The sequence below is a fragment of the Babylonia areolata genome, chromosome 6, assembly GCF_041734735.1.
Source record: "Babylonia areolata isolate BAREFJ2019XMU chromosome 6, ASM4173473v1, whole genome shotgun sequence".
Taxonomy (NCBI): Eukaryota; Metazoa; Mollusca; class Gastropoda; order Neogastropoda; family Buccinidae; genus Babylonia; species Babylonia areolata.
In genome coordinates, this window is record NC_134881.1 from 40,176,390 (window position 1) to 40,199,868 (window position 23,479).

At 38.7% G+C, this 23,479-nt stretch overlaps 1 protein-coding gene across 4 annotated transcripts in view; it reads right to left on the minus strand.

The window, feature by feature from the left end:
- Positions 1-247: 247 nt before the first annotated feature.
- The window catches only part of LOC143283008 (3-oxoacyl-[acyl-carrier-protein] reductase FabG-like), a 37,976-nt gene continuing 14,744 nt past the window's right edge, over positions 248-23,479 (minus strand). For 3 of the 4 annotated variants that reach the window (XM_076588992.1, XM_076588990.1, XM_076588991.1), the window contains exons 4-11: positions 18,964-19,112; positions 12,578-12,670; positions 12,041-12,126; positions 9,284-9,377; positions 8,370-8,439; positions 6,079-6,115; positions 5,089-5,152; positions 248-3,700 (exon numbers count right to left, since the gene is read on the minus strand). In XM_076588992.1, the coding sequence (XP_076445107.1) occupies positions 3,542-3,700; positions 5,089-5,152; positions 6,079-6,115; positions 8,370-8,439; positions 9,284-9,377; positions 12,041-12,126; positions 12,578-12,670; positions 18,964-19,112 (752 nt within the window). In that variant the 3' untranslated portion in view covers positions 248-3,541. The remainder of the gene's footprint in view (positions 3,701-5,088; positions 5,153-6,078; positions 6,116-8,369; positions 8,440-9,283; positions 9,378-12,040; positions 12,127-12,577; positions 12,671-18,963; positions 19,113-23,479) is intronic. The other variant, XM_076588993.1, reaches the window with a different exon arrangement.

Consider the following 23,479-nt stretch of genomic DNA (forward strand, 5'->3'; position numbering starts at 1 on the left):
GGTTTATGCCTAGGTCAGCATCAGCTCTATAACTAAAAACAAACAAAAAAAATGTGGTGTAGCATGTATGGATCAGCCCACACACTTTGACACCCCCTTGAAACTGAAACTGAAACAGTGAGTAGTGGGAGAAAGAACAGAAAACTGTTCACCAACAGACATAAGAAATCAGACAAGTGTCCAATACTGCATCCAACTTGAATCAAAATGACACCACTTGCACAGTGTAGAAAAAACAACAACCCAATAATGTTCTGTTTTATTTTGAAGGAGATGTGGAGAAAAAACAAAACATTTTCAATACCATCTTTCACAATATCAAAATATCACTGTTCCATGCATTCTAATATCCTGACCAAAAATGTATCATTCTACATTAAACTTGAAATAAAAACAGGAAATAATTAACATTTCTCCAAATAACCAATCTGATTATGTCTTTCAAGGTAAATGGAAAAAACATTTTCAGAAATTTGAATTACAATTCCTCAACACTGTTTAGCAATTAATCTGAACATCTGAATAGCATGTTTTAAGCCGTTTTCCTCATGTTCAAAATAATAACCATCCATGATCAATTAAGAAACATTTACACGTATATGCATGCACAACTGAACAAAAAAAATTTGTAACGTAAATTACATTGTTAGTTACTAAACAGAAATAGATTACAACAACATAACACCATCTAAATGTTTCTTATTTGTCATTATCAATCAAACCAAAAGTAAAACCCTGCCTCTAAAGAAACTGACAAACTCACTCCAAGTACTGACTTCCTTACCTTATTCCACATTTTACAGCGTGATCATTTTCGGGTCAGAAGATGTGTACAATTTTTTCTCCAGTCGAGGAAAACCAAATCTGGTCATTTTCCTTCCTTCCTGCTTTACCAGGGCTGGGTAGCAAGAGAGATCTTAGTAGTGCTACATTTGCATAGCATTTTTTTTTTTTTCCTGTCTAGGGAATCAGCAGAGACATAGGAAAATAACTAACGCTATGCAAACTTAGCATTGCTAAGATCGCTCACACAACCCTGCCCAGAGCTTCACTGGAGTCCTTCCGGGCTCTGTCCCTTCACTTTTCAAATGGCTAAGCCGCCCAGACATTGTGCAGAGTTTTCAATTCAACTTTTCCTCAGCACGTTAGCCAGTCATTCTTTAAGACAGCTCAACACTCCATATCTGTGCATATCTGTTATGCATATGTGTGTGTGTATGTGTGAATGTGTGTCTGCATTTTTGTTTTACATTTATTTGCTTATTTATCATCATTGTTGTCTTTTTTATTTATTTATTTATCTTCTTTTTTTTTTAAACGCTTATAGTTGACTTCATCAAGTTTTTGCACCTTCTACATATTATTATTAGTAGCAGTAGTTCCTTTTTTTGTATTTATCTATTATTTATTTACTTTTTTCTTCTTTTTTTTTTTCTCAAGGCCTAAGCGCGTTGGGTTACGCTGCTGGTCAGGCATCTGCTTGGCAGAACGCAGTGACGCCTCCTTGAGCTACTGAAACTGAAACTGAAACTCAACACTCCAATCACTCGACTGTTTGGCCAAGAACTGTTCCACATCTGGGAACAAGAAGGAGGTCAAGACAACTTTTCATTAAAAAAAATTTTTATAAAAAATGATAAATTGATTTTAAAAAGGGGTTGGGTCAGGGGGCATTAGTGGGTGGATGCAAAATTCTTGACCCCAAAGCACCACGTCATTAGTATAAGTATACCTGTTTCTTAAAAAAATTTCTGTAACTCCTGACGTACACACACTCACAGACACACTGTTTCTCAACATTTTGAAGTTGTCATTCAATCCTTTCGACCCATCACCGGTATGGATGATATCAAATTACACAGAAATCAGTACTTTCAACTGACGGGTGCAATAGCCGAATGGTTAAAGCGTTGGACTTTCAGTCTGAGGGTCCCAGGTTCGAATCACGGTGACAGCGCCTGGTGGGTAAAGGGTGGAGATTTTTACGATCTCCAAGGTCAACGTGTGTGCAGACCTGCCAGTGCCTGAACCCCCTTTGTGTGTATACGCAAGCAGAAGATCAAATACGCACGTTTAAGATCCTGTAATCCATGTCAGCGCTCGGTGGGTTATGGAAACAAGAACACACCCAGCATGCACACCCCGAAAGCGGAGTATGGCTGCCTACATGGCAGGTTAAAAACGGTCATACACGTAAAAGCCCACTCACGTATATACGAATGAACGTGGGAGTTGCAGCCCACGAACGCAGAAGAAGAAGAAGAAGTACTTTCAACACACTCCTGATGGCAAATAAAAGCAAAAGATGAAGCTGACCAAACCAAGACTAAAGACAGACTTCTCAGCTAAACTGAACAGGGATTTTTTTTTTTTAATTTGCAAAATGAGAAATACTTTTCCTCTTTGTTCAAGACAACACACGTAAATTGAGGTCTGAAAGTGGGGAAACTGGTTCATTCAAACACCAAAATTAAAACCCATCACAAGTGCTGTTCATGGCACAGTCTTTTTACATCATCACAACTCCTGTGGATCACTGAAGCTTCACCTGACTCAACTGGTAGTTTATGATGTCTACACACGAGCACACACATACAAACGGAAGTATGCATACACAAACACATTTTCAACAGACTTATCCGAATCACACTTTCTAGCAATAATGTATCCATTCCTCCTAACCATAATCTCTGGCTTAAAATACAAAGTTATGTCAGCAAATCTCTCCGTGCTCAAAACGCATGCACATATATACATCGCTCCTTCATGTTCAAACATTTCTTCACAACAGAAAAAAAAAAGCATTGTGAACATCCCTTTGTGGCATTTCTTTCACAGTGACAAAAATCACTTTTGTGGCATTTCTCTATCACGATAACAAACGTCCCTCTTTGTCCATGGCTGTATGCTGTGAGCAGTGTTGAATCTTTTGTTCATGGATGTATGCAGTGAACAATGCTGAATCTTTTGTCCCTGGTGTATGCAGTGAACAATGCTGAATCTTTTGTCCATGGATGTATGCAGTGAACAATGCTGAATCTTTTGTCCATGGATGTATGCAGTGAACAATGCTGAATCTGTTGTCCCTGGATGTATGCAGTGAACAATGCTGAATCTTTTGTCCATGGATGTATGCAGTGAACAATGCTGAGTCTTTTGTCCATGGATGTATGCTGTGAACAATGCTGAATCTTTTGTCCATGGATGTATGCAGTGAACAATGCTGAATCTTTTGTCCATGGATGTATGCCGTGAACAATGCTGAATCTTTTGTCCCTGGATGTATGCAGTGAACAATGCTGAATCTTTTGTCCCTGGAATATACAGTAAGCAATGCTGAATCTTTTGTCCATGGATGTATGCAGTAAGCTATGCTGAATCTGAGTTCACATGAATAATTTTATGCCATTCCACATCGTTAACAATGTATGTTTGTTAAAAAAAAATAAAATAAAATAAAAACCTGTCCCTCTAGCAGCATTTCCCCTTCACGATAACCAACATCCCTCCACAGGAATTTCTCCGTCACAGCATTTCTCCTTTATCTGGGGCACATGGCATGACGACCTCCGTCCACAGGAATGGTGGCGCCGGTAATGAAGGAGGAGTCATCAGCAGCCAGGAAGGCGATGGTACGGGCCACTTCCTCCGGCTCTCCGGGGCGTCCCAGGGCGTGAGTTTCTTTACTGTGCTCCAGAAACTAGAGCACAGGGAAAGGGCCAACGTCTTGTATACAGATAACTGTATTACTTCTCTCAAGATCTTGTATTATCCAGCTCTCCCTAGCGTTTCTTATCGCTTATCACTGTTTAAGCTTCAATACAATGGCAACATATCATACACAGAACACTTTATAATCTACGACGAGGCAAATTCATTTGTGGGGTAAAAAAAACACATGCACAATACATGAGAGAAACAACAAAATATTATTTTTTTGTAGTCGCAGGGCATGAATGTCTACACACAATGAAAGGGGCAACATAATATATATACTTTATAAGTTAAATTTATTTCGTGTGTAAAAACAAAACACATAAATAAAATATGCGAAAAGCATCAAAATGTGAAGTTGGCTTGCTTTTTTTTTTTTCAGTCTAACATTCACATCCATCATTTTATATACTTACAGGTTAATTTCTTTCTTTTTTTTTTGATGAATATTGAGACTACTGTGGAGCACATTTGTTAAACACTGTGGAATGTAACTGGTTAAGTTTATGCAGAACGTATCTGGTTAAATATGTTACATTGTTCATGCATTATGTGCATTAACTTTCAAAGAAAAGAGCTATTGATGATAAATCCCTCCTGCACCCAAAAAAAAACAACAACAAATAAACAACCAAACAAAAAAGCAGACACTCACCAGAATAAGTCAGAAAGGGTGACTTAGACCCAGACGGACTGGGACTGGGAGAAAGAAAAGAGAGAGGGGATGGAGACAGAGTGTCAAGGACGACAGCCCCAAAGCACAAACTTATTTTTGGCATTCGTGCTTGTATGCAAGACAGTAGGTAGCTCAATAACACACCTGGTATAGTTCTGAAGCGGCGAAAGCTTATGTTCCCCAATGAATGGCTGATGCTAGCAGGGACAATGATAACAGTGATTTTACTCCATACTGTGAACACGTATTCTATGTGTCCATATTGATATATGCTAAATACACATTTACACTTTTTTTCCAACATGGTAGATACAACTGTTATCCATTGCAAGCTGTGTTACCTGATTTTCTAACGTAATAATTACATAAAATGTACAAGTTACAAACATACGCACATGGCATTTAAGTATTTAGATGACTTTAATTAGCTGAGTGCAAAACAACCTTATGTTCAAAACAAAAAAGTTACTCGACCGGCATGATTTTGGATAATATGTGGTCAGACTTTGGTCTGTTCCTGGTCACGGTTTTGGGCTATCCAAAGTTTGTGCTTTCGGGGTCGCTCTTTCAAACCATTTGTGCTGTTGGGCTGCTCCCGTGAGAGAGATTAAAAAAAAAAAAAAAAAAAAAAGACTGCAGAGAAAAGAGAGGGACAGACGGGAGGCAGTGAGGGACAGACAGGAGACTGACAGACTTACCTTGGCATACGCCTCATCATCCAGTCCACCCCTTTTCTGCAGTTCAGTGACCACCACCCCTGGACTGCAAGAACATGAAAAAGACTCAGTCTGTACAGGATTACAAGGTCAAATGTTAACTCACTCAGTACAGCCAGTCCTCTCTTCTCCTCTACACATACCCCTCAGATGTCCAGTAGGTGTCTCAATGACCCAACCTTTAGCTTCCGTCGTCAGAATTGTGGTATTCTTTGTCAACATTCACCTCTTCAGTATAAGAGCCTTCCGCTTGCAATATTTTGATGATGGTAACTGGGGTGAAACGCTGTTAACGTCGTCTCTTTCGCCGTTCATATGGAGAGAGTTAAAGGTTAAAAGTCCCACAGCTGTGTACGGCCACAGTGTCCAGGGCTCGGCAAAGGAAGGAGGAGCCCAATCCTCCCCTCCTGCCCTTGTAGCCTTCCACAACAGAAGTCAGGCACCTTTTCACACTAGGGTGGAGTCAGGAAAATCGGAGTAAAATGGCTTTCCAAGGACACAGCACCATGCTGAAACAGAGTCTCAAACCCTGATCACTGGTGAACACTGGATCACAAGTCCAACACCTGTCCGATTCTGTCACACTGCCTCAGTGTCCTTAAACTGTCCACTGCTCATATGAGAATGGTTTGTGTGTTCCAGTTTTCATGAGGTGTGAACGGTGTTGGTCCTATACACTAAAACACATCAGCTAAACTGTTGGCTCGACCAGCACATAGAGCATATATTATATCAGGCATCTACCTGTCTCCCTGAATTTTTCTTCTTTTTTAAACAAAAATATATATAAAATTGTACATATTTTCATGATGATGTAATGCACAGATAAATTCATACATTCTAAATGAAACAAAAGAGAAAAGAAAATTGCTAAACTGAATAAACCACTTCTTACATACACGGGGTGTTGTAGCGAAAACAGCAGTGTAATCAACCAGTAAAAGTGGGACAGGGATCACTTTCAATACTTACTTGACGCAGTTCACTCTCACTTGCTTCGGTGCCAGTTCTGAAACATGACAAGTACAGACTTCACGAAAAGCAAATCTTTTCCCTGAAACTGAGTTTAACCCATTTAACCCCGGGGAATTTACAGCCTTGACTGGCTTCCGTGGCAGAATGATGAAAAAACAGCAACAAAAAACAAAACAAAACAAAAAGCCCCACAGAAAATAAACTGCTTTCCCTCCAAATTACATGTGGACAAATCCAGAAATATTGCAGGAGTTCGTTCCCTTTCTTTGCCGCTCATGCAGATGCTGGAATGCTTGCAGACTTCATGAAAAGCTAATCTTTTCCCTGAAAATGAATTTAACCCATTCTACCCCAGGGAATTTACAGCCGTGACAAGGCTTCCGTGGCAGAATGATGCGGGAAAAAAAAAACACGCCCAAAAAACAGAAAATAAACTGTTTTCCCTCCAAATTACATGTGGACACATCCAGAAATATTGTAGAGATTAGTTCCCTTTCTCTGCAGCTAATGCAAATGTAGGAACACAAAAATCGTTTTAATGAAGCCAATGACGGGAGCAATAGCCGAGTGGTTAAAGCGTTGGACTTTCAATCTGAGGGTCCCGGGTTCGAATCACGGTGACGGCGCCTGGTGGGTAAAGGGTGGAGATTTTTCCGATCTCCCAGGTCGACATATGTGTACACCTGCTAGTGCCTGAACCCCCTTCATGTGTATACGCAAGCAGAAGATCAAATACGCACGTTAAAGATCCTGTAATCCATGTCAGCGTTTGGTGGGTTATGGAAACAAGAACATACCCAGCATGCACACCCCCGAAAGCAGAGTATGGCTGCCTACATGGCAGGTTAAAAACGGTCATACACGTAAAAGCCCACTCGCGCATATACGAGTGAACGTGGGAGTTGCAGCCCACGAACGCAGAACAAGAAGAAGAAGAAGCCAATTTTTAAGCAGGAGCAATGCTCGGGTACATGGCTCCACTGAAGTAGAGATAATTGAAAGTAGCTGCGGCAAGTGACCTTCCTTTGCATATATTTCCTCCCTTCTGGATGTGTTTTTTTTTGGTTTTTTTTAAATATACACAAGGCCACAACAGTGCAAACTTACAGCTAAGGAAACTTAGCTTCCATCAGCACTGTCTACTCCATCCCACTTTAACTTAAAAAGCTCCTGTAATTCTTACTGATATGATGGATTTGCAGCAAAACACTGGATAAAAACCACTTCAACTGAAAAAGACAACTACTTCCGTGTGTTGATACATTTCTGCATTCCTGTCGTAATGTACTAACCTAATCATACTGTAAAGAGGGCCATTTCAGGGCTGAATACCTGTCGCTTCTTATAAGCATTCAAAGACAAACTGATATGCTGTCAAAAGATCAATCACATGAACGTTAACAGCAATGATTAAGAATAGAAAAGAAAAGAAAAAAAAAGACTAATTAACTAAGTCTTGTTCAGTTCACATAAAACATGAATTAAGTTAATAACGTGTGTGTGTGTGTGTGTGCAGGTGCAAACATACATTTGGTCTATTGATTACTTATACTGTTTTCATTTCTACAAGCAAACAAACAAAGTGAACAGTTTAACATACTACTCTCTATCCATCATCTCCAAAGTACTACACTCTGTTAAAAACATCAATCCCATTTTCAGCACAGCTTGGATTTTCCAAAGGAAGCCAAGGGCACTGTCAGCAAAGACACTACTTTTCTGACAGGCATAACAGCTGAGTTGTCAGAGAGGTGGACTTTCCATCTGACAGACTTGGGTTTGATCCCACAATCTGGGGCTTGTGGGTTAAGGATGGGGACTTGTATTTGTATTTGTATTTGTATTTCTTTTTATCACAACAGATTTCTCAGTGTGAAATTCGGGCTGCTCTCCCCACAGAGAGCGCGTCGCTATACTACAGTGCCACCCTTTTTTTTTATCTTTTTTTTTCCTGCGTGCAGTTTTATTTGTTTTTCCTATCGAAAACTGGTCAATGGCACTTTTTTTTTGCCAAACTCCAAGTTCAACATATGTGTAGACCTGCGAGTGCCTTCATCCCCTTTGTTTGTGAGTATATATGTACATAAGATAAATAAACACGTTTAAGATCCTGTAATCCATATCAGTGTTTGGTGGGTTACTGAAACATGAAAATACCCAGCCTCCAAACACAACCCGGAAACAGAGTACAGTTGATACATGGTGGGATAAAAACTGTCATGTACAAATGCCTTCTTGTACATAAAACAAGATAAAAAAAATATTAAAAAAAGGCACACATCTCTTACCAAGAGCAACGCAGCGTGTGAACTGGTCAATGGCACTCTTGGACATACAGTAGGCCAGAACATTTGGGAACTGAAATTAAAAATTAAAAAAAAGAAATTACAAAAAACAAATCTCTCCTCCTTTTATTTTTGCAGTGGGTGTAGGTACCTGTCTGTATGTCCTAATGTCAGTTGTCTTTCCTTTCATGCCTGGCCTTTGCGTGCGTGCGTGCGTGAGTGCGTGCGTGTGTCTGTGTGTGTGTGTGTGTCTGTCTGTGTGTCTGTCTGTGTCTGTGTCTGTCTGTGTGTCTGTCTGTGTCTGTGTTTGTGTGTGTCTGTGCGTGTGTGTCTGTGTGTGTCTGTGTCTGTCTGTGTGTGTGTGTCTGTGTGTGTCTCTGTGTGTGTGTGTGTGCGCGCGCGCGCACGTGCACGCGCGCACGCATTAGAGAGAGAGTGTGTGTTTACAGAGAGTGAAAGAGAGGGGGAGGCAGAGACAGAAGAGAGAGAGAGTGTGTATGTGTGCGTGTGTGTGTTAGAGACACAATAAGTGTCTGTGTATGTAAGAGAGAGGGAGACACAGAGAGAGAGTGAGTGTATGAGTGTGTGTGCGTGTGTGTTTGTGTGTGAAACAAGAGAGAGAGAGAGAGAGAGTGCATATAAGTGTATATGTGTGTGTGTGTGTGTTGTGTGTATGTGTGTTGTGTTCATATGTATGTGTTTGAGTGTTGCACGTGTTGTCTGTGTGTGAAACACAGAGAGAGTGTATGTGTATGTGTGTGCATGTTCATGTGTGTGCATGTGTGTGTGTGTGTGTGTGCATGCGTGTGTGTGTCTGCATGTTTGTTTGTGAGTGGCATGCGAGGGGAATGGGGGTAGTTGTTGGGGTTGGGGCGGTGGTGGGGGGTGCGGGGGGTGGGGGGGTACCTAACACTCACAGAGCGGAGGCCGGTGACGCTGGACACGTTGACGATGCTGCCCTTGGTGGCCACCAGGTGAGGGGCTGCCAGCATGGTCAGGTGGTACACTGACCTGGAACACACCACACACACACACACACACACACACACACACCACACACCACACACACACATACACACACACACACACACACACACACACACACACACACACACACACACACACAAATATTATATGTACACCACACACACATACACACACAAATATTATATGTACACCACACACACATACACACACGCACAAATATTATATGTACAACACATACACACACCACACATACACACAAAAATATCATAATTTCATATGTACACCCCCTCCCACCACACACACACACAAATATTATATGTACAACACACACACACAACATACACACACATACAAACCACACATACACAAGAGACACAAATATTATACGTACACCACACACACAACACACATACATGCACAAATATATGTACAACACACACACAACACACACACTCACACACACACACACACACACAAATAGTATATGTACACCACACACACACACACACACACACACACACATGCACACACATATTACATGTAAAACACACACACACACACACACACACATATCATATGTACAACACACACACAACATACATTAGACCTTGAGTTGTGGTCTGAACGCTAGTCATTCGGATGAGATTATAAACTGAGGTCCCATATGCAGCATGCACTTAGCGCATGTAAAAGAACCTTTGGCAACAAAAGGGTTGTCCCTGGCAAAATTCTGTAGAAAAATCCACTTCGATAGAAAAACATAATAAACTCCAGGCAGGAAAAAATATCTAAAAAAAAAAAAAGGGTAGCACTCTCAGTGTAGCGACACGTTCTCCCTGGGGAGAGCAGCCCAAATTTCACACAGAGAAATTTGTTGTGATAAAAAGAGTAATACAATACAACACAACACACACACACACACACACACACATGTACAGATCTACACATGTGCAGATCTGCCTGCTAAACTCTAATGGCTTCCTCTTGCTCAGAGAACTGACTGCATGTCGTTCAAATTTGTGTTCTGCCACATCCCCTCTGTACTTGTGTGATCTGGTTCAGTCTAATTATCCATCCCATTCATTGCGATCAGTACGGAGGACTGGAGGACCTGCGATGTACTGCCGCCTTTGGCGAGGAGACGGGGGAATCCATTTGATAAATGACGAACGAGACAACAATTGCAATCATCTTCTGACACTTATGTTCCTTGCATCCCGTACAACATAAAAAAAGAAATCACATGGACAAGTGTGCCTCTTCTTGTTCCTCCTATCACACGGAATAAACTTCCCAACCAAGCTCATCATGCTGAGACAAAATATCATGTGGACCAATAGGCAAACAATTATCACACAAAGAAAGGGGTCTTCTGCCGAACGTTAGGATAAAAGTTAACTCTCTCCATACGAACGGTGAAAGGGACGATGTTAACAGCGTTTCACCCCAATTACCATCATCGAAATATTGCAAGCGGAAGGCTCTTATACTGAAGAGGTGAATGTTGACGGAGAATACCACAATTCTGACGACGGAAGCTAAAGGTTGGGTCATTCAGACACCCACTGGACATCCGAGGGGTCTGTGTAGAGGAGAAGTGAGGACTGGTCGTACTGAGTGAGTTAAAGGTCCCATAGCCTTGTTACTGCTGTCAGGGCACTGATTTCATATCCACTGTGTTAATGGCTCTGCACAGGAAAGTGGGGCCCAATCCTTCCGCCATTTTATCTTCCCCAACTGAAGTCGGGTACCCATTCACACCTGGGTGAAGTAAAGAACCTCCTGTCATACGCTCATTCAAATAATACTACACATTACAAACACATCAACAATGATCAAGGTAGTCAGTGTCTCTTAGTGCTCACTGAAGGACGAAGGGAAAATGCATGCCGTCAGTGGATGGCACACAGGCACTGAACGGGTTAACTCACTCAGTACGGCCAGTCCTCTCTTCTCCTCTACAAAGACCCCTCGGATGTCCAGTGGGTGTCTCAATGACCCAACCTTTAGCTTCCGTCGTCAGAATTGTGGTATTCTTTGTCAACATTCACCTCTTCAGTGTAAGAGCCTTCCGCTTATAATGTTTTGATGGTGGTAATAGGGGAGAAACGCTGTTAACATTGTCTCTTTCGCCATTCGTATGGAGAGAGTTAACCAATGTGTCAAGATGTGAAGATAAAAAGTGCTCAAAATTTAGTAAAGAAAAATGCAAATGTAACTGTAGAATGACAATGAAAACATTTTGTGCTTCCTCACTTTTTTGTGCCCTGTCTGTGCGCTGTCATAACGTGAATGTGTGGAAATAGCTAATTTTTTTCTCAAATTTGGTGTTGACAGCATATTTCCAGAGAAAATGAACTTGATAAAGTTTACAGTTGACACACAAATACATACTTATAAAAATATACACATACATACACACATACCCACATACATATTAACACACAAGTCACTCAGACAGCAGAAACATTACAACAAGGACTCACACTGTTCACACACACAAGCCAAAACAAACAAACAGCCAAACAAACAATCACAACCAACGCCCACACCACAAAACACTGTTACACAGACCAACACAAAGACTGCTCAATCAGTACCATTCATACAGCCTTGCACTCTGACAAGTGTGAGCGATCCACACAGATACACACAGGTGTGTACTCATCGTTTCGGCTTCCCCTTACCTTACGTTGATATTGAACATGCGGTCAAACTGCTCCAGGGATGTGGTCTCTATCGTCCCCAGCTCTATGATCCCAGCACAGTTGATCTGAAACACGTCAACAGGTGTGCTGAAACTTGGGCACCTTCACTCACATACAGACAGACAAATACATAGGTACGTACACGTGCACAGACACACACACATACAGATATGCATAACATAATTTGGCAACAGAGCTACAAGAAAATAAATATGTTCATGTGGTACCCCTTACAGATATAAAAATTGTATTTTATAGCTTTCTTTTTGATTGCTTTTATCATTAATTAAAAACAGACCAAAGATTCAGAATTCTCTTCTTTTTTTCTTTTTTTTTTTTAATACTTATGTACATACATTCTATGACATTTAATCTGAAACAAACAACACCATTAACTAAGATCAGATTGATCAGAAAAGATTTCTTTTCATTTACAATGTACAAAGTTGCCAAAAAAATGAAACTTTAATTATTTTAAAACAACAAACAGAGGGGAAAAAAACAAAACTATATTACCAGTATATTCAACTGTCCCAGCTGCTTGACGGTCTCCTCCATCACTCGTTTCGTGTCATCCTCCTTGCTCAAATCTCCAGGCAACAGCAGGGGCTGTATGTGGGCAGTGATGGAGGGGGAGGGGGGGGGGAAGATTCATTATTTGTCTTGTTCTTGTTCTTGCTTCTTATAGTCCAGTCGACAGCACAGGGCCATATCAGGACTATCAAACCATACAAATGCTCAACCGTGTCAAGAAAAAACTGTCACATCTGAAAAAAAAAAAAAAAAAAAAAGCACTAAGACAAACACACAAAACACAGTTCATGACACAGTATCCCAACCATTTAGCTCCTTGTGGCAAATAAGACTTGGCCATGCTCAGGATGCCAGCCATTCTGCTTAATTTATCATCCCCATATCACAACAAAAAAAAATCATAAAAAAGGGGAAAAAAAAAACCAATAATTAAAGCCAAACAAAAAATAATACATAAAAAAAGGCCACACAGGCAAATAACAGCAGAATGTGCAGCTAGTGCCCATCCCAGTGTTTACATCTCACTACCTAATCGCCAGAGCAAAAGAGCACAGATGGTACATCATAAAAGGAGACAAAGGAGAAGAAAGAAAAAAAAGGCCGAAACAAAGAAAGAGTGACAGAAAAGAGGAATTTTCTGGCATCAGATTTTCCGGAAGGTGGGGATGCTATTTATACTGAAAGACAACCGGCATCCCCACGGGAGATATTATTTGTTTCCATTTTCACTGATAACATCAAAACATAAAGAAAACAAGAGAGGCAAGGCCTTCAAGACTCACTTGTGACATGCACTTACTACAAAAATTGAATCAAAACACACGAAAAATCAACTGCAAAACAAAAGTCATGCGCACCTCCCAACATAAAAATATTGACCACACAAAGCTGTGTTGGATTTCACATGTTTTTTTTGTTTTGTTTTTTGGGTTTTTTTCCACTTTTTTTTTCAGAATTAAAGTCACAAAGGAAAAAAAAATTATTTCTAACTCACACTTGCTTTTGTTTAAATGAAAGAGGAAATGCACCTAAGTGTGACCAACATACACAAACACACACAAGATAGGTAATAAAGTTAAGTTACATACTTGTATAAATATATAAGATGTAACTGAACTTTTTGTTAAGCTATTATGTAATGCATTATAAGTTTGATCATAGAGAAAACAATTAATACAGATCAAAACAATTAATACAATGTGAAAAAACTCAATATGGGTATTAACAATGTGCCTGTCTGCTTTATGATTACAATTAGTTATTAGAAAAAATGACATTCACAACACATTTTCATCATATTACAGATTTTTTGATAACCCTGATTCAGTAAGACCCAACACACACACACACACACACACACACACACATATATATATATATATATATATATATATATAATTATTTCATAATCTAGACCATTTTTTTTAAACAGCCACTCTTTTTCTGCTGTAAACTTCAAAGTCATATATACCACTATTTGAGTATGCGCCTGCATTACATGCTCACACATGAAAGTCAAAATTCAAATGATAAATATAGTTCAGTTACATTTTATACATGTCTCTTCCGTTGCTGCTAACACCATGTGCGTAACAAACATCGTCTGCTAGTCACATGACTGATACCCTTTGGTGGTATCTGTCTCAGGTTAAATGACCATCTAGTTTGATAGTAGTTTGTTTGTTTTTTGTTTGTTTGTTTTTTAAGTTGATATGAAAATTGATTATTTTGTTAAACTAATAACGTGTAGAACCAGATAAAAGTACTTCTAAACGTCATATGAAGTGAAAGACTTAATTTTGAGAAAAGTCAAGACTGGAAATTTTCACGTTTCATCAAGGGTATTAACTCTCATGGTTTATTATTTTTAACTGAAAAAAAACAACTGACGATTCCAATTGATGATTTTGTTGATATTTTTATGGCAGTTTGGGGCATAATCCAGTAAGTAATGAGGTGTTCACAAATCTTTCTCTGAATAAATATTTAACGGTCTCCTTCTCCAACTTTACATCACATGTTATCGTGTATTGTCAATTGAATATTTGATTGAACCGGCAGGTCAACTACTTGAAACAAAATGTCACCCTTCGTGGTCACGAAGAATATGAGCATGCGCTTTTAATATGTATAAATATGTGTACGCAACTGATTTTTGCCCATGACCTTCATGGCTCAGCCAATAGGGCGTAAAGTTCACTCGTAGTATTGATTTTAGTTGTTTTTTTCTGAAAAAGACCACTTGGGCAAATGAACATAGTGAAAGCCCTGTACACTGAGAGTAAAACACACAAACTTTTTATGTACTGAGTATAATTTCAAAATGTAATGTTTAAGATGAAAAAGATCAGTTTAAATCAAATTAAACCCCTTAGCATTAATTACAGATTAATTTCCCTTTTTTACTAGCTGAACCAAAGAGATGCACCAGAAATATAACTTCCATGCTTAGCAAAATAAGTTCCTGTTTGAACAAAAAATGATTAAAATGACTGCTATTGATGGTGTGTCAGAATATCAGATCAAAGTGCCAAGTTTAGAGAATTAAAAAATATATAAATATAACAGTAAATTCAATTTGCATATAATTTGGCTTCTTTTTTTTTTTTCTTTTTTGTGCCCATCCCAGATGTGCAATACTGTTTTAAACAAGATGACTGGAAAGAACTGAATTTTTCCTATTTTTATGCCAAATTTCGTGTCAACTGATAAAGTATTTGCAGAGAAAATGGCAATGTTAAAGTTTACCATGGACACACACACACACACACACACACACACAACCGAACACCAGGTTAAAACATAGATTGACTTTGTTTTCACAAGTGAGTCAATGATTCACGATTGTGGGACATTTTTTTTTACACCAACTCATCATTGTCAACAACCCCAATCTTCACCACTCCCTCCGCACCCCTTCCTCCCAATATAAACATTCCTTGTCACTGTTGTCATAATTACATCCTTGAGAACACAAACATAGAGACCCCCCACCCTCCCCGCACATCCACCCAACCCCCATGCCCCCACCCTCCCCCCTCTCGCAACTGAGAGGAAACGTGGGAGGGGAACGACCATGATTTCTCGCAATCCCATGATTTCTCTCAAAGAGAGAAATTGTGGGCTTACACCCCCACATTACAGACCTTATCTCTCACAATTTCTACCAACACAATATTATCTCTCTCCCAAAACAGACATTATCTGTCACTATTTTCACCATCACAATAATTATTATCTCTCTAATTATCTCTCACCCAAAATAGATGTTACTTCTCACTATTTTCACCAACACAATATTATCTCTCTCCCAAAATAGACATTATTGGTCACTATTTTCAGCAACACATTATTGTCTCCCCCCAAACAGATATTATTTCTCACTATTTTTACCAACACAATATTATCTCTCTCCCAAAATAGACATTATTTGTCAATATTTTCACCAACACATATCATAGTTTCCCCCAAAATAGATATTTGTCACTATTTTCTCCAACAAAATATTCTCTCTCTCCCAAAATAGACATTACTTGCCAATATTTTCACTAACACATCATTGTCTCCCCTAAAATAGATATTATCTGTCACTGTTTTCACCAACACATAATTCATATAATTGTCTTCACCAACATTTTATTATCCACCCTAAAACAGACATAATTTGTTGCTATTTTCAACAACACTTTGTTATCCACCCTAAAATAGACATAATTTGTTGCTATTTTTACCAACACTTTTAATATTCACCTAAAACTGAAATTATTTGTCGCTGTTTTTACCAACACAATATCTTCTCTCTCCCAAAATAGACATTATTTGTCGCTGTTTTTACCAACACAATATCTTCTCTCTCCCAAAATAGACATTTTTTGTCAATTTTCACCAACAAATCATTATCTCCACTCCCAAATTAGACATTATTTGTCATTATTTTTAGCAATGCAATATTTTCCCCTAAACAGACATTGCATTATTTGTCATTTTTTTCAAAACACATCATTGTCCCCCCATAACAGACATTATGTGTCACTATTTTCACCAACACAGCATTGTCCCCCCTCACAAAACTGACATTATTTATTACCATTAGCACTGGTACAATGTGCCCCCCCCCCCCCCCCCCCCGACCCCCAACCCCCAACCACCACACACCATCCCCCTCCCCCTCCAGAACAGACATTATTTGTCAATATTTATTACACTTTATTTGTCTACCCCCAACCCCTAAAATAGATATGTCACAATTTTCATTCATACACCATCACAAAAAAAAAGAAAAAAAAAAAGAACATGTAATAATTTTCAACAGCAACACCAAAAAGAAAATAACTAGTTATAATTTTCACCAACAAACCATTCCTTTCCCCAAAACATTTATATAGTCAGTTAGTTATTATGTTATAAAATAGAAATACCCTTGCAAATCAATTGTCACTGTAGTACTCTGCAATAGCTAGTTGTGTTAATGGTTAACTTCATCTACCGTGATATGTATCAACTGTACAAAATACTGATGATGATGATGTTTCATTATGAGAAATTTAACTTCAATGCAAGGTGGGGAGGGGAGGGGGGGGGGATCTCTTCCCCAAGAAAAAATATAATGTCATAGTTTTCAATAAAACATCTGATTCCATCGAAAAACACATCATCATGATCATGGGTGAAAATGATACACAATACAAGATTGCATCAATGCAATCATAACATACTCTACATAAATGAAAGACCTATATTTCAAAAATAGATGGGCGATATAACTATGAAGTCTTGGCAGAATCTAATGAGCTTCAAGTTTTACAAAGCAAATCTCCATGAGAAAAAAAAACTTCCAATGATCATGTTGAGTTATAGTTCAGTTTATGGTACTATTGTACCAAGAACAATAATAAAGTTTCATTTCAGTACCCTACAACCCCCCACTCCCCCCCCCCCCCCCCCCCCCCAAAAAAAAAAAATTTTTACAACCAGGCATCTTTTCAACTCAACTCTTGTCAAATCCACATTACTTCACTGGATTGCACAGACTTCACTACACTGTGTATTTGTGAAAATGATCTAATATATTACTATTAGGCGTTAAAACTTTAAACTATGAATAAAAAGAAATTGTCAAGACTGAAGGAAATATTACCAGACAGCTCAAGGGAAATGAAATGAAATTATAGTGCTCAGAGCCTCGCCGACCACAAAGGCCATCTCAAGGCTATCGCCACGATCTCAAGGCTATCGCCGCGTTAATAACTACTACAAGGGTAAAAAAAAACACCACAATTAAAACGAGTCACCACTTCAAACTTTCCACTCCAAAGTTTAAAAAAAAAAAAAAAAAAACTTCCATAGTTTAAAACCTTCAAATCTGGTTAAAAATGTTCACTTCTTTTAAGAAGTCCATCAGCGCCCACGGAGGGACATCACGAAACAAGGTCTTCAAAGAAACCGCCGTGCAGCTCAAGGGAAAGCATACAGCTGTATGATTTATAGCAAACAGCAAAAAGCAAAGTACATGATTGCATGATTGTTTTAGTGTAAAATACAAAACAAAAAAACAAACAAACAAAAAAAAAGTACTCATATACAACAAACAGCAATAACAAATATATTATACAAATGAGATTGTAAGGGTTTGGGGTGCGGATCAGTCAGGGTGAGTGGGGGAAAGGGGTGGGGTGAGATACCCGAGTTGATGATGTGTATACTGTACACCGTCAATGAAGTGCAAATGGTAAATATAAAATTATAAATACATATACGGACTGTTCACTGCAATGCCAAATACCATGTACATGTTTATATACACATAAACATACACAGGGTTCATACAGGTTTTCAACCACAAACTTTAAACACATTTTTAACAACCTTTAAAGCACCCAAGGCCAGAAATTTAAAACAAAAACTACTGCACGAATGAAAGGTGCAGTACTCAGAGCGCTGGCTCATGACCCTGAAATGAACCATTGTCTGCTACATTAGTGATCTTTTGAGGATCAGCTATCAAGATCAGGTCTTTTTTTAAACATAATTTCACTTCTAAATTCAAATTCACGTTTGAACGTTCTGACACTTTGCTTTATCACTGACATAAGTGTATAATGTTTTTTCAATAATCTGGGAAGCCAATATTTCAAACTTTTACAAAATTTGGTCATGTTTAAAGGCTTTTAATATATATATCATAAAAATATATATGAAAAGGGAGGGGGGGGGGGGGAATCATTTTTGCTTTTTTTAAATACAAATTTATCAGAACTTAAAAATCTGTATGAACCCTGCAGGATTGTTTAGAGATATACATAAATAAAATAAAAAAAAAAATAAAAAAAACACACATTATTTATATATGTAATTTTTTTTATACATACATGTCTGCCATGTACCTTTTTCCCACCAGCCTCTTCGCACTGACTTCCAACCTTGTTCAGGTTGTCAACCTTCCGGCCTGTCAGTGCCAGGGTCGCCCCCAGTTTGGAGAACAGAACTGCTGTCGCAGCTCCGATGCCAGAACTGGCGCCTGTTGGTTCATCAAAACTGATATAACTCACATCATGTACCTGCTTTCAATTTCTCCATATAAATGAGGTTATAGTTTGCACGGAATTAGAGGAATAATACCCCTGCAACAGTGCCTCACCAATAACTGATAAAGTATGCGTAATTAAACTTATAGTCATATATATATATATATATATATATATATATATATTTGTATTTGTATTTCTTTTTATCACAGCAGATTTCTCTGTGTGAAATTCGAGCTGCTCTCCCCAGGGAGAGCGCGTCTCTATAATGCAGCGCCACCCATTTTTTTGTATTTTTTCCTGCGTGCAGTTTCATTTGTTTTCCCTATCGAAGTGGGTTTTTCTATAGAATTTTGCCAGGAACAACCCTCTTGTTGCCGTGGGTTCTTTTACGTGCTGCACACGGGACCTCAGTTTATCGTCTCATCCGAATGACTAGCGTCCAGACCACCACTCAAGGTCTAGTGGAGGGGGAGAAAATATCGGCGGCCGAGCCGTGATTCAAACCAGCACGCTCAGATTTTCTCGCTTCCTTTGCAGACGCGTTACCTCTAGGCCATCCACTCCATATATACACATACATACATACATATATACATAATGTGTGTGCATGTGTGCATACATGACTGAAGCCTAAATGAATGACACAGGAAACAAATGATAAGCGCCAAAAGTCAGCTGTCCATCAGTTCTATTCTGGTAGGCAACCTATTGTGTATTTAGCTCCATGTCTGTAAAGCAATTACAGCTTGGTCTCTGAACAAGGATAGGTGCTATATAAGCATCCACATCAATCTATCTGTCAAGCCCTTGAATGCTGAACCTTCAAATGAAATTTTAATGCATAAATCAAACCGAAGTGCAAGAACAACTTCTTGTATACTATCAAGTGGTGTAACTGATTTTACTGAACAAAAATAATGCAATCCAAAGGGAAATAACTCCAAATAAAGAACGACAACCATTCTGATTTGTAAGTTCAGTCTTACCTAGGCCACACAGTTTCAGTTTCAGTTTATCAAGGAGGCGTCACCGCGTTCAGACAAATCAATTATATATCTACACCACATCTGCTAGGCAGATGCCTGACCAGCAGCATAACTTAACACACTATGTCAAGTCTTGACTGCATGCACTGATATATATTTGTGTACCCATCAGAATGGATTTCTTCTGTAGCATTTTGTCAGAGGACAACACTCTTGTTACCATGGGTTCTTTTTCAGTGTGCCAAGTGCGTGCTGCACACAGGACCTCAAGTTTATCGTCTCATCCGAATGATTAGATCTTCAGTTCGATTTTCCAGACAAACTTGGCAGAAAGTGTGCTCTTTGTTGTGAGAGTGGGATATGAACCCAGACCTTCATGGACTCTACCAGCACCAAGCAACTTTACTGATAAGCATTACTCATCAACAGCAGTCAAGGTGTGAGATTATTTTTCCTCCTTATGATACAGAGATGGTTTGATTTCAGTTATATTTACCAGTCTGTCGATTATGAATTACACTCTGGATACACATGTGCTTTGTCTTTTTCTTTAGCAAACAATCAAGCACAACAACAAAAATAAAAACAAAAAAAACAAGGGAAACAATTTAAACTTGTGATTCTGCTTCAGATTACCTCCCTACACACAAGATTCTTCTCCTTCCCTATGATGCCCAGGGTCAACCAGTTGACCATTATCGGCAAATTTGTGGTGGTGGATTCCGTTTGTTTGGTTTTTTTTAATTCAAAAATAAAAAAAATCAAGTGCCACCTTCTTAACGAACAACAATCTCCTAGGGCAGGGCATTCCAATCACGGATTGTTTTTGGAAAGAAGGCATTCAGCCTGATGTCTGCTGTACAGGGGATTCTGTCAAGTGTTCTGGTGTGAGCTCTTCTGGCCCGTTGTTGTTGCTGATGGAGGTGTGGGCACTTGACTTTGGTCATGCCCCTGCTGATCTTATACAGCATGACCAATCTAGCTCTCCTCCTACGCTGTTCCAGGGTTTCCCACCCCAGCGTCTGCAGCAGTTCGGTGACACTGACTGTCCTCTGGTGTTTACTGAGAGCAAATCGTGCTGCTCTTTGTTGGACCACTTCTATTTTGTCTGTCTCTTTCCTGGCAGTGGGGTCCTATGCTGTACTGGCATATTCCAGGATAGGGCATATCAGGGATTTGTACGAGATTGTCTATTCTCATTAGCTCCCTACATATGAGATTATCTATTCTTATTACCTTCCTACCACACACGCACACACACACACACACACACACACACACATTATGGCTCCATAGTTTCACTGATAACCAAGTACTCAGCTGTCAGTAATATTACATAAGAAGAATCTTTCTGGACTGTACCACAGTATCAGTATCAGTATCAGTAGCTCAAGGAGGCGTCACTGCGTTCGGTCAAATCCATATACACTACACTACACCTGCCAAGCAGATGCCTGATCAGCACCATAACCCAACGCGCTTACCACAGACAAGCAGATAAAAACCTAATTTGAAGTCTGTTCTAAAAATAGCCACAACGATGCTGAGGATCAGTATAAATTATAATCCTACTAGTTTGTAAGACCCCCATAATAATACATCTCTACAAGACCGGCATTCTCGAACTCAGAAAACCCCCAAAGTCAACACGAACAGCCTACTGTCACAGCCATCAACTATGACAGCAAATTACACATGATTATGAATAGCAATAAGTGACCATGAATATGATTATTATGAATAGCAATATAAAAATTAAAAAAAAGAAAATTCAAACCCTGAATCCAAACAAAGCTTGTGGGCCTGATGCCATTCCTTCAAAAATACTAAAAGAGCTGAGGGAAGAGATTGCAGTCCCATTATACATACTCTTTAACAAATCAATTGAGGAGATGACTGTGCCCATACACTGGAAAACAGCAACAGTTATACCAATTTTCAAAAAAGGAACAAGAACAGACCCAGGCCAGTGAGCTTAACATGTATCATATGTAAAATACTAGAATCATTCATAAGAGAGGCTATTGTTAGGCACATGACTGATAATTGTATGCTGAGTGCCAACATGGATTCCGCAAAAATAGGTCATATGCGACTCAACTTCTGGAAGTGATGGAGGACTTTACAAAAGAGATATATAAGAGAGAAAACATAGATGTGCTATACTTAGACTTCAAAAAAGCATTTGACTCTGTACCACATGAAAGACTACTAAAGAAACTGGAATCTTATGGAATAACAGGAAACACACTTGGGTGGGTAAGGGACTTTCTTTAAAAAAAAAAAAAAAAAAAAAAAAAAAAGAACTCAAAGGGTTAGGATTGTTAGCTCCTTCTCCGGTAAAGCTGATGTTATAAGTGGCATACCACAAGGTAGTATATTAGGACCTATACTATTTACTTTATTCATAAATTATCTCCCTTGCGAACAAAAGAGTACATGTACAATTTTTGCAGATGACACAAAATTATACAACTCTCCAAAATTCTATCAGGATTTACAAAAAGATATTGAAACATTAGTAAAATGGTCAGACACATGGAATCTATATTTTAATGCCAAAAAATGTAAAGTACTTCATATTGGGAAATCAAACCCAGAGAAAGAATACATTATGAAAATCGGAGACAAAGAAATAAAAGTATCAAAATGTAATGAGGAAAAAGACTTAGGTGTCACAATTGACAAAAATTTATCATTTGACGAACATATAATTGCATAAACAAAGCAACCATAATGATTGGAATAATAAAAAGAGCATTTACATTCATAGATAAGGTTACTTTCTAGTTTCTTACGGTTATATAAAACATTAGTTAGACCTATCCTAGAAAATGGAAACACTGTATGGTACCCAATGCAAATAAAGCAGTCACAAGCCATAGAACGGGCTCAAAGATGAGCAACAAAGCTGGTCTATAGCATAAAAGATTATTCATATCAAGAAAGATTAAAGTACTTACAACTACCATCACTTAAAGCAATAAGAGTAAGAGGGGACTTGATATGACATACAAAATATTTAACGGTTTTAACGATGTAAACAAAGCATGCTTTTTTTTCTTGCTTTTTTTTTTTTTTTTGTACTCCAAAGGTAGATACTACCAGAAACAGTACAGATAAAATATTTAAACATTATTCCAGAACAAATCTCATAAAGTTTACATTTAGCAAAAGAGTAACAAATTATTGGAACAAATTAACAAACAATATCAAACGTGCACCTAGTATAAATACTTTTAAGAACCTCATAGATAAACATGAGTTATTAACAAAAACGAAATACGATTTTGGTGGAAAAAAAGACTGAGCAAGTCAACGACCTGACCAACAATAAAAAGGAGTAAATCTGAAGGGGCACAAAAAGCCAA